Below are 16,397 nucleotides of genomic sequence, written 5' to 3'. Positions count from 1 at the left end.
ACTAGCTAACAGAAATTAGCCATAAATTTCTATTTTATTTTTCAAAATGAAAACTTTTTATTTTTCTGGTTATAATTATGATGGAAACTATAAATAAAATTTAATTTAAAATTAAAATGTCTTGTAACTGTCATAAGAAATCAGAAATAAGAAATTAATAAGTAAAAAGAAAAACTCCTTGTAAATTTCAACCCCCAGCATCTTCACCTGCCAGAAAACACTGTTCACAATTTGATGTCTATTCAGGCGAGTACATTTTTATAACCCAAACTAGCCGATATGACTATTTTATGGTGTTTCTTAGCTTTACAGCATACTGTGAACTTCTTTCCATATCCATATATTTTATTCTTGAGATTGGTCAACATAATATTCCGTATATGAATGTACCATAATATTTTTAATAAAAACCTCCCCTTGATGTACATTTAGGTTATTCTACTATTTTCTCTTTCTGTTTTAGTCCATGTATGTGTCAGGTACTCAGCCAAGACTTTCTCAGAACTATCTGCTCTCATTCCCACGTGGTTAGGATTGTCTAGTTATCTCCATTTTATGGGTGATGAGCTAAGTCATAAAGGAGTTCAGTACTTGCTTTGAGGTTGCACAGATCAGGGGCAGACCTGGCGTGCAAACTAAGGCCACCTCCAGAGTCTAAGCTCTCGGCCAGGACATTTCTGCACCTGCTTGTCATTCCTCCCAGTTACAAGCATTCTTGTGGCTAGCGCTAGGCAGCTGACTGCTTTTTTCATGGCAACAGTATTTGTTGAGTGTCTCCTACCTGTGAAGCCTTCGTCCAAGCACTGGGATCTCTAAAAATATTTATCATGTATTATTTATTTGGCTGCGTTGGGTCTTAGGTGCAGCATGTGGGATCTTGGTTGCACCACACAGATCTTTAGTTGCAGCCACAGACTGTCTAGTTGTGGCCCGTGTGTCCAGTAGTTGTGACTGTGGCTTCTCTCTAGTTGCAGAGTGGGGGCTTAGTTGCTCTGTGTCTTGTGGGATCTTAATTCCTCAACTAGGGATCGAACCCAAGTCCCCTTCATTGCAAGTTGGATTCTCAACCACCAGACCACCAGGGAAGTCCCCAAGCACTGGGATTTAATGAAGAATCCATCTTAGCCAATCCCTTCAGAACAGTGGTGGGTGGAGATGCCTTTCTTGAATTTGTCTAGATTCTTCTTGAGGTTAATTATATTTTCACCCTTTTCTCTCTTAGAGGGAGTACATGCCGATGAGGTAATAGTCCTGTCCATCTTCATCTTTTGTCTCAGAGGCCTGCGCTTTTCAGAAGGCATCCTGGTGACCCCACTTGTGCCTGCCTGTTGATGGATTCGATCACCTGCCAGGGTGCTTGAAAGTGCAGCATCCCCTGTGAGGGCCTCCTCTTGAGATCTCACACATGCCTTTATAATTTTCCTGAGAGCAGACTTCAAAATGTCTTTCCAGTGACTGTGCATGTGTGTTTGCATGCTCAGTCGTTCAGTCATGTCCGACTCTTTGTGACCCCATGGACTGTAGCCAGCCAGGCTCCTCTGTCCGTGGAATTCTCCAGGTAAGAATACTGGAGTGGATTGCCATTTCCTCCTCCAGGGGATCTTCCCGACCCAGGGATCGATATCTCCAGCAGCGGCAGGTGGATTCTTTACCACTTGAGCCACCTGGGAAGCCCAGCAACTATATGAGCACCCCTTAGCCCAGTGGAATTGACACATAAAATGAACCATCACACCTGGGATCATTTCACCTTATATTGGTGTGGAAAGGTCCATTGAGGGCAAAGGAATCTTTGAGATACTTAACCACTGTTCATTCATTCACTGGACATGCAGATGCCCCTACTCTGCGTGTGGCAAGCCTTGACAGAGCTCTGGGGACATAAAATTATGAGATATGGTCTCTTCCCTCTGGGAAGTAACAGTGCAGAGGAAGAAAGACCAAGTCACGTCAACACAGCCTGCTCACTTTACTAGTTGGGAAAGAGGCTGAGAGGCGCTGTGCCATTCGTCTTATCCCGTGACTGATGTATACAGACACGCACCCCACTGATTCCAGCCGCAGGTCCCTGGAATCCTATTAAAGACACTCTGAAAAGGGGCCATCAGTTTCCTCCCTTCATTTCTTATCTCTGAGTCACTCCTCAGCTGAAAACAAAAAAATTACCCCCGGGCTGGAGTGACCAAACTTTAAAAATTGCCTTTGATATAAAACACTGTCAGAGAACTCAGAAATTTGAAACACATTTTATCAGCTAGTTCCCCTCTCTCCATATGGTTATGCACCCTTGCAAAGTTCTCCAGTGAATTAAGTGTATTTTAACCAGAGGGAAATACCATGGTTTCTTCTCTAGTGGGTTAGCTATGCCCAGCAGAGAGGCAAGCACATAAGAGTTTTTCTCAGCAAGTGCTTGCAAAGTCAACAAATGAAAAGGAAGGAAGGAAAGAAGAAGACCAGAAAGAAGGAGAGAAAGGAGAACTTAACTGATGCAGCTCCCGGGTCCCCAGTCTGGAAATTCTTCAAGTCCCTTTAAAGGAAGAACCATCTGTTTTTTTGCCCTTCAACTTTATGCTTTTGACACTGCATTTTCTTTCTTTAAAAAAAAAATTATTTATTTGGCTGTCCGGGTCTTAGTTGTGGCATACGAGATCTTTCATTGCTGTGTATGGATTCTCTAGTTGGAGCACCAGACTCAGTAGTTGTGGCTCTCGGGCTTAGTTGCTCTGTGGCATGTAGTTCCCCAACCAGGAATCAAACCCACGATCTATGCAATGCGCAGCAGATTCTTAACCACTGGACCACCAGGGAAGTCCCAGTTCTGCATTTTCTATACAGATAACAGCTTAGCCAAGGTGGGTCTAAAGTACACTGAAACTATGATGGTGAGTCAGTTCGTGTCTCTTTTGGCCACAGGATCTCCTCCTGTGGGTCATATGGAGATCATTCCAGCCCGAGCATTCTATGGAAGCTCTAACTAAAGTGAATACGATCATGGTTTGGGAGGAAAGGCCTCCAAGGAGTAGGAGAGGTGATTCCCAGGGTGAAGCGGATCCTTTGGAGTTTTCTGTTGGGTAAGGGGAGCAGCTGGTCCTTTTTAGCACAGCCACATTGGAAGCCTTAGCTGTGCATCCTTGGGCAACCTTGGAAGAGACCTGAAAGCCTGGTGGAGGAACCATGGGGGTAAAGAAAGCCTGACAAGAGCTTGGCAAATTCTCCTACAGCCCTGGGGTAAAATCAGAGAAAGCTCATTACATCTGACCTTTTGAAGACTGGAATTGGGCAATAGTATGGGCTTGCCCACCAGCTCAGCTCACATTTGGTTCCATTAGGGAGCAGGAGCTGGTTCCAATGTCCTGAGCACAATTACCAAAGCTAAGTTGAACCGTGTGACCACGGTGCTGTGTTTTCAATTATTCTCTCTCTCTCTCTCTCCTCTCTTACTATGCCAGGCCTAGAGGGAACACAGGCTCCACAGAAGTCCAATCCTGGCTTCTCCTCTACAGTCCTTTTGCAATTGTTCCCTTTCTTTTTTACATTTTCCACAGTAACAAGGCTCATTTTGCAAACCCTTTTTGCTCTAGACTGAAGGGTTAATCCCTGGTCCCCAGTGCATCACCAGCCTCCCATCCCGGGGCTCCGCTGGACATCCCACGTGACAGCCACGGCCACAGAAGTCGCAGTTCTCTCTGGAAAAGCTTATTTTTAAAAACTGACTGTACTCATCAGACACTCCTGCAACGGTCCTCTGGGATTAGCCCAGTTTCCACCGAGGAATTCGATCCTTCTGGTCTCCTAAACCCTACACACAGCTAACGTTTCCACCATGGAGGGCAGGACATGCATTTTACGGGGTCCCAAAGGTCTCCACATGTTTGTATCCTGGAAAATGCTCACTGAGTGAGCTCACCTTTGCTGGGACAGCTCTTGTGGGCTGCGGAGGGTGGGGGGATAGAGGGGGGAAGGGAACTGGGTTTGCAGTCTAAGAATACACACAGATGGTGGTAATGCTTGGTGAAAAAGAAGGCAGGAGGCCTTTATTCCAGAGCCAAGCACTGAAGAGGAGAATCTGGGCCTTGACTGGGGGTGACTGGCTCCTCTACTAGACTTGGATGGGATAAAAGACAGTTTCAAAAAGCCTCTCGGGCTTTGAATGTCACTATTTTCCGTAACTTATGCCAGTGGCATCAGAAAGAACAACTATGCCAGGAGGATTTTTTTAAGCAAAAAAAGAGGAAGTTTTCTTCATTTGTCTAAGTGAATAGATAGTGTGGCTTCAGGCATGGCTGTAGCTAGGTGTTGGTATTATATCATCTAGGCGCATCCTTCCTTTCTGTCTTCCTTTCTATCTTCATCCTGCTCTGTGAGTTCTGGACCTTCTGTGTTGGCTTCACTCTCAGGCAGCCCTTTCCACGAGGTGGTATGGGCAACCCCATATTTATAGGTTCTCCGTACAGCACCAACGGAAGTCCAGAAGGATTTTAAACTTTGACTGTCTTTCAGTATTTCAAATGCCTAATGGACCAGTGTTGGCTGTGACACACACACAAACACACACTCTTCCTTCTCCATGAGTCCCAGGTGAACTATGGGGAATCCTCATGAAGTTGAACAAAATGCAACAAGGTTTGGATACATTAATCCTTACAGCAGTGCTGGTGTTGAGAGCTTATAGTTCTGGGATATTGAATTGACAGAATGCAAAGGAATGCCTGTGTTGGGTTATAGTGACAGGGAGGAGAGCATTTACAATTTGGATTTGAAAGATGACACCCAGAAGTAAAGGCTAGTAATGAGAAGATGGGGGAAAAAGAGCTACTCTAAAAGCTTGATTTCTGTGTATTCTTCAACCAATAGATATGAGCATCGATATTCAGATTAATGAATCCTCTAGAAATAAGGCAGGTTTTGAGCAAGCAGACAGCGTCCTCTGGACTTGGGTTCATGACTTTGGTAAAATGCAGAAGTGATTAAAAAAAAAGTTTCAGTGGTTTTGGGGGAGGAAGCTGACTCTGTGGGCTCTAACTCAAAGAGGAGGTGAGCCTGAGGGCAGAAAGTACAGAGTGTAAAACATTTTGTTCAGGAAGAGGAAGGGCCGAAGAATGGTCCATTGTCAAAACCATGCTTGTTGTTAACAGTGTTGGTTTGTATGCTTTAAAATCTGTTAAGAAACTTCGCTGCTGGTCCAGTGTGCGAGCCCGAGTTTGATCCCTGATCGGGGAACTAGATCCTACATGCTACAACTAAGAGTTCACATGCAGCAACTAAAGATCCCGCATGTCACAACTGAGACCTGGTGCAGCCAAATAAATAAGTGAATATTTTTTAAAGTCTGTTAAGGTAGCAGTGAAAGTGAAAAATGAGTCGCTCAGTTGTGTCTCTTTTGTGACGCTATGGACGCACCAGGGTCCTCTGTCCATGGAATTCTCCAGGAAAGAATTCTCCCGCTGGAGGGGGTAGCCATTTCCTCCTCCAGGGAGATCTTCCCAACCCAGGGATCAAACCCAGGTCTCCCGCATTGCAGGCGAATTCTTTACCATCTGAGCCAACAGAGAACCCCCAGAAGACTGGAGTGGGTAGCCTATCACTTCTCCAAGGGATCTTCCTGACCCAGGAATCAAACTGAGGTCTCCTACATTGCAGGTGGATTCTTTAGCAACTGAGCTACCAGGGAAGCCTGGCAGATCTCATGTTAATAATTTTTAAAAAGTGAGGGGAAGATATGAAGGGGATAAAGAGAGGCAGGTAACAAGAAGAGGATGTAGATACAACATGTAATTTTTCAAAGATGGACAATATGAGTATGTTCACATGCTGAAGATAAAATCCAGAAGAGAGGGAGAGATTGAGGTTAAAGAGAGACACTAATCAATGGCTGTGCAGAACCATGGCAAAGATGCAGGCCCCAGAGTCAAACTGGCTGCTTAAATTCCTGCTTTCACTGAGTTCTGGCTGTGCAATCTTGGGAAACTGACCTAACCTCTCTGTGCCTCAGTTATCTTTTTAAAAAAACTCTTGCTTATTTTTTGGCTGTACTGGGTCTTAATTGTGGCATGGAGGATCTTTGATCTTCATTTCAGTGTGTGGGATCTTCAGTTGAGGCATGCAAACTCTTAGTTGTGCCATGTGGGATCTAGTTCCCTGACCAGGAAGTGAACCTAGGCACACTTCATTGGGAGCACAGAGTCTTAGCCTCTAGACCACCAGGGAAGTCCCCATGAATTCCGTTTTTTGTGTGTGTGTATGTGTGCAAAATTAGGATGTTGATGGAGTCTACAGTAGATTTTACAAGAACTAAATGGTAAAGCGATTAGAACAGTACATCATAAGCACTAAATAAGTGTTGTTTTTGTTGTCGTTCAGTCGCTCAGTCGTGTCCGATTCTTTTCAACTCCATGGACCGCAGCACACCAGGTTTCCCTGTTCTTCACCATGTCCCAGAGCTTGCTCAAACTCATGTCCATTGAGTCGGTGATGCCATCCAACCATCTCTTCCTCTGTCGTCCCCTTCTCCTCCAGCCTTCAATCTTTCCCAGCATCAGGGTCTTTTCTAATGAGTCAGCACTTCAAATCGAGTGGCCGAAGTATTGGAGTTTCAGCTTTAGCATCAGTCTTTCCAATGAATATTCAGGGTTGATTTCCTTTAGGATTGACTGGTTTGATCTCCTTGCAGTCCAAGGGACTCTCAAGAGTCTTCTCCAACACTACAGTTCAAAAGCATCAATTCTTTGGCGTTCAGCCTTCTTTATCATCTACCTCTCACATTCATACATGACCACTGGAAAAACCATAGCTTTGACTATATGGACCTTTGTTGGCAAAGTAATGTCTCTGCTTATTAATATGCTGCCACATGGTGTACTCTGCATATAAGTTAAATAATCAAGGTGACAATATACAGCCTTGATATACTTCTTTCCCAATTTGAAACCAGTCCATGTTCCATGTCTGATTCTAACTGTTGCTTCTTGACCTGCATACAAGTTTCTCAGGAAGCAGGTAAGATGGTCTGGTATTCCCATCTCTTTAAGAATTTTCCAGTTTGTGGTGATCCACACAGTCAAAGACTTTAGTATAGTCAATGAAGCAGAAGTAGATATTTTTCTTGAATTCTGTTGCTTTTTCAATGATCCAGCGGATGTTGGCAATTTGATCTCTGTTTCCACTGCCTTTTCTAAATCCAACTTGAACATCTGGAAGTTCTCGGTTCACGTACTATTGAAGCCTAGCTTGGAGAATTTTCAGCATTACTTTTCTTGCATGTGAAATGAGTGTAGTTGTGCAGTAGTTTGAGCATTCTTTGGCACTGACTTTCTTTGGTTGACCTTTTCCAGTCCTGTGGCCACTGCTGTGTTTTCCAAATTTGCTGGCATAATGAGGGCAACACTTTCACAGCATCATCTTGTAGAATTTGAAATAGCTCAGCTGGAATTCTATCACCTCCACTAGCTGTGTTCATAGTGATGCTTCCTCAGGCCCACTTGACTTCGCATTCCAGGATGTCTGGCTCTAGGTGAGTGATCACACCATTGTGGTTATCTAGGTCATTAAGATCTTTTTTGTACAGTTCTTCTGTGTATTTTTGCCACCTCTTCTTAATATCTTCTGCTTCTGTTAGGTCCATACCATTTCTGTCCTTTATTGTGCCCATCTTAGCATGAAATGTTCCCTTGATATCTCTAATTTTCTTGAAGAGATCTCTAGTCTTTCCCATTCTGTTGTTTTCCTCTATTTCTTTGCACGGATCAGTAAAGAAGGCTTTCTTATCTCTCCTTGCTATTCTTTGGAGCTCTGCGTTCAGATGGGTATAACTTTTTTCCTTTGCCTTTAGCTTCTCTTCTTTTCTCAGCTGTTCGTAAGGCCTCCTCAGACAACCATTTTACCTTTTTGCATTTCTTTTTCTGGGGGATGGTTTTGATCACTGCCTCCTATACAGTGTTAGGAACCTCTGTCCATAGTTCTTCAGACACTCTATCAGATCTAATCCTTTGAATCTATTTGTCACTTCTACTGTATAATCATAAGGGATTTGATTTAGATCATACCTGAATGGCCTAGTGGTTTTCCCTACTTTCTTCAATTTAAGTCTGAATTTTGCAGTAAGGAGTTCATGATTTGAGCCACAGTCAGCTCCTGATCTTGTTTTTGCTGACTTTGTAGAGCTTCTCCATCTTCGGCTGTAAAGAATATAATTAGTCTGATTTCAATATTGATTATCTGGTAATATCCATGTGTAGAGTCTCTTATGTTGTTGGAAGAAGGTGTTTGCTATGACCGTGAGTAAGTGAAAGTCTCTCAGTCATGTCCAACTCTTTGCAACCCCGTGGACTATACAGTCCATGGAATTCTCCAGCCCAGAATACTGGAGTGAGTAGCCTTTCCCTTCTCCAGGGGATCTTCCCAATCCAGGGATCGAACCCAGGTCTCTCACATTGCAGGAGGATTCTTTACCATCTGAGCCACCAGGGAGGCCCAAGAATACTGGAGTGGATAGCCTATCCCTACTCCAGCAAATCTTCCCGACCCAGGAATCGAATTGGGGTCTCCTGCATCGCAGGTGGATTATTTACCAGCTGAGCTATGAGGGAAGCTATGACCATAGATACCATCATTTTTATTGTTTTTAAGTCTGAATGAACTGAGGAGTGGAATCCAGAAAACAGATGGGTGGATTGGCTGTGCTCCATAGGAGGGCTCATGTTTCACTATGAAGGGTATGGACAGGTAGGAATGGGTGGCAAATGGACTTGTGAACTCTGGCGCACACTGTCATGTGTGTGCATCCTCTACACGTGGCTGTGCTTGTGTGTACTTTACTGTACGCGTACAGTCCTGTGTGGAGGACAGTAGTGCAGCATCTTTATTTCAAGCCCAGGATGTCCAGAAGCAAGCGTAAAAGAAGTGGTGATATAGCTGATCCTACTGTACTTTTCAAGTTATTGTGCTGTGAGATTAAAATTTTCTTTATTTTTTTTTGTTTTTTCTTTATATATTACTTGTGTGAAAAGTATTATAAACCTATTACAGTACAGTAGGGGCTTCTCGGGTGGCTCAGATGGTAAATAATCTGCCTGCAATGCAGGAGACTGGAGTCCATTCCCTGGGTTGGGAGGATCCCCTGGGGAAGGGAATGGCAACCGACTCCGGTATTCTTGCCTAGAGAATCCCATGGATAGAGGAGCCTGGTGGGATGCGGTCCATGGGGTCACAAAGAATAGGACATGACCTAGCGACTAACACTTTCAACACAGTACGGTACTCTATAGCCAATCATGTTAGCTGGGTACCTCACCTAACTTGGACTTATAAACAAATTGGACTTTTCAACACATTCTCAGAACAGAACTGATTTGTATATAGGGGACTTAACTGTTTTCTAGATGGAAGGACATAGAGTACAGGACTTTGGGATATTGGCAAGAGGGTGTTTGATAAAATGGACCAATACTTAGTTGTGTTAATTGCTCAGTCATTTCTGACTCTTTTCAACCCCGTGGACTGTAGCCTGCCAGGTTCCTCTGTTCATGGGATTCTCCAGGCAAGAATACTAGAATGGGTAGCCATTCTGTTCTCCAGGGGATCTTAGACCCGCGTCTCCCGCATTGCAGGCGGTTTCTTTACTGGGCTTCCCTTGTGATTCAACTGGTAAAGAATCTGCCTGCAGTGCCAGAGACCTGGGTTCAATCCCTGGGTTGGGAAGGTTCCCTGGAGGAGGGAAAGGCTACCCACTCCAGTATTTTGGCCAGGAGAATTCCATGGACTGTATAATCCATGGGGTCACGAAGAGTCGGATAGGACTGAGCGACTGACTTTCACTTTCACTTTGTTTACTGAGTCCCCAGGGAAGCCCACTGAGTTAATTTATACTAAAGCATCAAGAAGAGCGCCTGATATATCGGGCACACTCTCAAATAGTTTTCCATTCATTCATTTTGATTCTTTGTTATTGGTTGCTATAGACATGTACGTGTGTGTTCAGTCATGTCTGACTCTTTGTGACCCCATAGACCGTGGCCTCCACCCCACCCCCAGGCTCTTCTGTCCATGGGATTTGCCAGGCAAGAATACTGGAGCACATTGCCGTTTTCTCCTCCATGGGATCTTCCTGAACCAGGGATTGAACCTGCGACTACTGTGTTTCCTACATTGCAGGCAAATTCCTTATCACTGAGCCATTGAGGTTGGTAGATAAATTGATAAAATTAAAATGCTAATAGAGAAAACAATACAATGCACCTGGGTATTGAAAAACACTGTCTTGGTTCAAGAAGATGTTCTCTTGGGGAGATTATATAATGTGAAAGGGTTTCTTCATGATGAAATGCTGGAAGACCTCTGCTTTTCCTTATTCTGTACTAGCTGTGCACCAACAGCAGTACCCGTGGGCCAAGAGCATCCCACAGTCTGTTATTCTGGCAACAGGCTGTATTTTGTGGCTTGGGCCTGAGTCAGAACTCTGCAGCATCAGAGCCCCTTTAACCACCTGCCTCATGGACAGGATTCATGCCTGCATCCGTGACAGGCACTTCTCAGTGAAGCAGAGCTGAGCTGTGCTGAGAGTGATGCTGTTGACCTGATGAGTAAAGCCAGTTTTTGACTCATCCCAGGGTTTGATCCCATGGGGAAAGATGACAGAGGAGACCCTCAGGCTGGCTGAGATACTGACCAGATGTGACCTTGGTCCTGGGGAAGGGCACACAGGTTTGCCAGGTACCTGTTGTGTGCTAAGCCCTTTGACATGAACCATCTAAGATTCACCTTCTTTTATACTCAAAACAAGCCTGGTGGGTCAACATTAGGTGAGCCTCCCAACCTCCTTGTAGGCTCTTTATCTGGGAATTGGGTTTCCCAGGTGGCTCAGTGGTAAATAATCCACCTGCCAAGCAGGAGACACAGGTTTGACCCCTGGTTTGGGAATATCCCCTGGAGAAGGAAATGGCAACCCACTCCAGTATTCTTGTCTGGAGAATCCCATGGACAGAGCAGCTTGGTGGGCTACAGTTCATGGGGTCCGAAGAGTCAGACATGACTGAGTAACTAAACAGCAGCAGCATCTTGAAATTGAGGGCATAGACATCAGCAATCTTCAGCCTGGGCTCTGAATTCCCGGGTTTACTTGGAGATGCTACAGGAGTGACCAGGGGTAGCAGAAGGGGACTGGCAGGTTCAGCCCAGTCCTTTCTTCACTCTGACCTGCTCTATAGACTGGAGTACCTCATACACTCTTGTCTGAAGAATGGCTTTTACATTTAAAAGTCTTACAGGTCTCTGTGATCTCTAAACTCCTACCCGGTTCTGATCGCTGACTGTCCCGCGAATGCTCTTCGTGGCTTTGCCTTTGAACCCCTTTCTCGCTGTCTCAGTGTCCCTGTGGGTAGAAGGAGGGTTTGGATAAGAGAAGCTCTGGGCTCCGTGAGCCTGAGAGTGATTGTTGTTGTTCAGTTGCTAAGTCGTCTCTGACTCTTTGCGACCCCCATGGACTGCAGCACGCCAAGCTTCCCTGTCCTTCACCATCTCCCAGAGTTTGCTCAAACTCATGTTGGTTGAGTCAGTGATGCCATCCAACCATCTCATCCTCTGTTGTCCACTTCTCCTCCTGCCTCCAATCTTTCCCAGATCAGGGTCTTTTCAAATGACTCAGCTCTTCACATCTGGTGGCCAAATCATTGGAGTTTCAGGAGGGTGTGGTAAACACTTGATCCCTCCATGTGGCCGGCACCCTGGAAGGGCCAGTCACATTGAATGATGATCTCTCCATCTGTCCTGCTTCACGGACATCGTGGCTCTGTTCCAGGACTTGTGTCTCACTCCACTTGTCTGCAGCAAGTCCCATTGCCTCTTTCCATTTCCTTTCTCCTCCAGGAACCCACGAAGTGGTGGCTAAACCCAGTCCAGTCACCACTCGTCAGCCGAAGGCCAGAGATCAGGAAAGGAAGAAGGGCAGCTTTACCTCCTCCCTGAGGATGGAGCCTCACAGCCGTTCCGGAAAGAGCAGAAAATCCACCAAGTTGCGGTCCATCTCCCGCTCCCTGATCCTCTGTAACGCCCAGACCAGCGATGACAGCTCAAGCCCCGACGAGAGATACCCTGACCCCTTTGAGATTTCCCTGGGCCAGGGCAAGGAGGGAATTTTCCACTCATCCGTGCAGCTGGCAGACACGTCAGAGGCCGCACCCCGCAGCATTCCTGACCTCACACTGTCCTCTGAGGCCACACAACTCCAGGCAGCTGGGAACGATCGAGGCAAGGCCTGCAGGAGGATGTTCTTCATGAAGGTGCGCCAGGGTGTGTGTGGGGTGGGAGGAGTCCCCGGTGGCTCCTGGGGCCGTGAATGAAAGTCAGCACGTCGTCCTAGTCCAAAGTCAGGGAGGCACCGAGTTCGCATTCTGAATAAGAGCAGGGAAGAGGTTGGGGCAGCACCCACTGAAACGATAACAATGAATCAAGCACAGTTGACCTTCCTGCCTGAGGGATTCATGGAGGCACTGTGTAAGCCCCCCACCCAGGTAAACTGAGCCTAGATCCCTGCTGGAAAATGCCAGGTGCTATACACTGGGGAGGTCATGTCTCCAGACAGGCAGCTCGATTCACACCAGTTGAGAGCCTGATATTAATAGAAGCTGACTCCCAGACCCGGCAGGAGCCTGTATGTCGAGCAGGGCAAGGACTACAGGCTGAGTGAGTCTGCGCTGGAATGCCAACCTTGAACATTCTCCAGGTGCCCCCTGCCAGTTCCAACACAGGTGTGAATGAGGGGTGGTCAGCAGAGACACAGGGAAGCAGGATAGGGGAAACTAAGTAGGGTTTGCTGTGCTTAGTCACTAAGTCATGTCCGACTCTTTGCAACTCCATGGACTGTAGCCCGCCAGGCCCCTCTGCACATGGGATTCTCCAGGCAAGAATATTGGAGTGGGTTGCCATGCCCTCCTCCAGGGGATCTTCCCAACCCAGGGATCAAACCTGGGTCTCCTGCATTGGCAGATGGTTTCTTTACCATCTGAGCCACCAGCGAAGGCCATGGGTACATTTAGTAAATGTTTACAGAGTACCAACCCAGGTTAGGCGCTGTTCTAGAGAATAGGTAGAGTGTGCACAGGGTATCCGGGGAAGAGGGGAGTGGAGAGGATGGAGTCGGGGTGGGAGCCAGTGTCCACCAGACATGGAGCTTTACTCTCAGAAGGATGGGAAAACATGGGAAGACAGAGCAGGGGTGCTGGTGGTTTAATTGCTAAATCATATCCAACTCTTTGCGACCCCAGGGACTGTAGCCCGCCAGGCTCCTTTGTCCATGGAATTTCCCAGGCAAGAGAACTGGAGTGGGTTGCCGTTTCCTTCTCCAGGGGATCTTCCCAATCCCGGGATTGAACCTGCATCTCCTGCATTGCAGGTGGTCTCTTGCAGGCAGATTCTTTACCAACTGAGCCACCTCAATAATTTTAACAAGCACTCTGGCTCCTGAGCAGGGAGTGGAGCCTGAGGAGGCCAGTGAGCAGATCTACGACCATAACCCAAGCCAGAAGTGATGTACTTTTTCTGAGAGGGCCATGGCAGTGGTACTGTGGATGGTCAGGATAGGTATTTACTTTCAAGGCAAAGCCAGCATGATTTGTCTGTGGAAGGATGAAAGGTGGCAAGTTTAACTGCAAGTTCTGCCCTGACCAACCCCAGGGAAGGAAGATGGTGTGTTCTAAGATAGGAAATATTCAGAGCTGCAGAAATGACCAGTAAAAGGTGAGATGCCACCAGAAGGACATAGGATTTGACAGCACAGGGGTGGGTGGGAGAGACTCCCAGGTGGAGGGAAATGCATGAGCAGAGATGCAGCAGTGAGGAGGCCCCAGTGCTGATGCATGGGCTCCGTGCGCAGAATGGTGTGTCTGGAGCTATGTTCTGGGCACCTGTCTAGCGGCAGGATGCTGGACACCTGGGGGGGCCAGATGAATGGGCAGAGGACAGGAGACTGGCAAGGGGTCCGGGACAAGCCTCACCTTCTCGTCTCTCTGTGAGTCACATGTCCACTAAATACTTTGGTTTAGACGGTGTTTTCACAGTTCTACCTCATTGACCCTTTCCAGGGAAGAAGGAGTTCACAGCAGCATTTGTATTTCAGGGGCAGGGGGATGAAGTACAGCCTAGGGGCTGGAGGTGTGGGCTCATTAGTCTGATTGCTTGGGTTTGAGTCCAACTTTCCCAATTAGTAAACTGTGTGCTCCTGGAAAATTCACTTTACCTTTTTTAAAAAAATTTTTTTTAATTTATATTGAAGTATAGTTGATAAACTGGAGGAGGGCATGGTAATCCACTCCAGTATTCTTGCCTGGAGAATCACCATGGACAGAGGAGACTGACAGACTTCAGTCCATGGGGTTGCAAAGAGTCGTACGTGACTGAGCAACTAAGCACATAGTTGATAAACTGTGTTACAATATTGATAGTATCAGGTTTACAGCAAAGAGATTACACACGCAGATGTATCTGCGTGCTCAGTCTCTTCACTCGTGTCCTACTCGTTGCAATCCTATGGACTGGAGCCTGCCGGGGTCCTCTAGAGGTCCATAGGATTCTCTAGGCAAGAATACTGGGGTGGGTTGCCATTTCCTTCTCCAGGGGATCCCTTCATGACTCAAGGATCAAACCTGTGTTTCTTATGTCACCTGCATTGGCAGGTGGATTCTTTTACCATGAGTGCCCCATACATGTATCTGTTCTTTTCCAAATTCTTTTCCCATCTAGGTTGTTACACAATATTGAGAAAAAGTTCCCTGTGCTACACAGTAGGTCCTTATTGATTGCTGTAACTTTTTGTGTGCCTGTTTGCTCATCTATGAGATGGAGACTTTTAGTAATGATACATATTTCAGATGAGTTTTATGAGGATACAGTTATAAGTATTTACACAAGAAAACCCACCATGCACGTTGTTGTTGTTTAGTCGCTAAGCTGTGTCAGACATTTTTGCAATCCGATGAACTGTAGACTCCTCTGTCCGTGGGATTCTCCAGGAAAGGATACTGGAGTCAGTTGCCATTTCCTCCTCCAGGGGGTCTTCCCGGCCCAGGTATCAAACCCATGTCTCCTGCATTGCAGGCAGATTCTTTAACATCTGAGCCACCGTCCTGTATCAAAAGTGCCAGGGCAGAAAGGTCCAAGTTGACAGCTGGTCCCAGTGTCCTTTCCTGGAGGAGCCTCTGTGTCCTCAGGAACACCCCTGCCCTGTCCCTCTTTGCAGGGACTCGCTACTCCCTGCCCTGGCTCCTACCCTGCCCTGCACCCAGGCGTGACTCCTTTGGCCCAGGGGGACTCCTCAGCCTCCAGCAATGCCATGGTTACACTGATTTCAAAACAACGTCTGGAAAGAGGCCCTATGACATCATGCCTGTCTCCAGAAACGCCTAATATGAAAATTAAAAAAGAGGAAGTTAGATAAACAGCCAACTGAAAAAAGGAATAAAAGCCTTATTGGATGTGTTGTGTTTGGCACGACCGCCCAGGGATGTGCCAGAGCTGGGCAGGGACGTGTAGAATCTGAAGCAGACATTTGGATCTGCGCTGTGCATTGAGGGTCCAAAGGAACTTCTTCTTCAGGATAGCATCCAGAGCCCTGGGAAAGAGTGTTCAAAGTCAGATTCCCCAAGCTAGTAAATAGAAACTCAATGTATCAGACCTGGACTTTATTTTTTATTATTTTTTATAGACTTTTCTTTTAAAAAAACTTTAAGACATATTTTATTTAATCCAATACATCCAAAACATTATTTCATTAATGTAAAATTGTTATCAAATAGTTATCAAAGTATTTTACATCTTTTTTTTTGTCCTAAGTCTTTTGAAACCAGGCATATTACTTATATAACATCTCAGTTTGGACTAAGAACATTTCTTTTTTTATCTTTCTTTTCTATTTTTTAAATTATGAAAGTATGGTAACGCATTTAAAAGAGACTTGGAAAATACAGAACAAAGTTACACATAGTTCTACTATATATTGCAATTATTTTTTTAAGTATATAAACTAAGATTTTTAGTTGGGGTTTCCAGAGAAGGAAATGGCAACCCACTCCAGTACTCTTGCCTGGAAAATCCCATGGACAGAGGAGCCTGGCAGGGTGCAGTCCATGGGGTCGCTAAGGGTCAGACACGACTGAGCGACTTCACTATCACTTTTCCCTTTCATGCACTGGGGAAGGAAATGGCAACCCACTCCAGTTTTCTTCTTGGAGAATCCCAGGGACGGGGGAGCCTGGTGGGCTACCGTCTATGGGGTTGAATAAAGTCGGACACGACTGAAGCGACTTAGCAGCACAGCAGTTGGGGTTTCAGTATCAAACTCTGAAAAATTAATAGAATGAATATACAGAAAAGTAGAAGGATGTGGTAGACCTGAAAATCACCGTGAACCA

The 16,397-nt window shown here is 45.9% G+C and overlaps 1 protein-coding gene across 2 annotated transcripts in view; it reads left to right on the top strand.

The window, feature by feature from the left end:
* Window positions 1-16,397, top strand: part of IL16 (interleukin 16) — a 108,946-nt gene that overhangs the window by 18,064 nt on the left and 74,485 nt on the right. For both annotated transcript variants that reach the window (XM_055417957.2, XM_055417958.2), the window contains exon 2: window positions 11,860-12,272. In XM_055417957.2, the coding sequence (XP_055273932.2) occupies window positions 11,860-12,272 (413 nt within the window). The remainder of the gene's footprint in view (window positions 1-11,859; window positions 12,273-16,397) is intronic.

This window comes from Moschus berezovskii, chromosome 21 (genome assembly GCF_049115385.1).
Source record: "Moschus berezovskii isolate FMDL1 chromosome 21, NW_MosBer_1.0, whole genome shotgun sequence".
NCBI lineage: Eukaryota > Metazoa > Chordata > Mammalia > Artiodactyla > Moschidae > Moschus > Moschus berezovskii.
The sequence above is the reverse complement of the archived record's forward strand: the minus strand, read 5'-3'. Positions and strand labels throughout refer to the sequence as shown.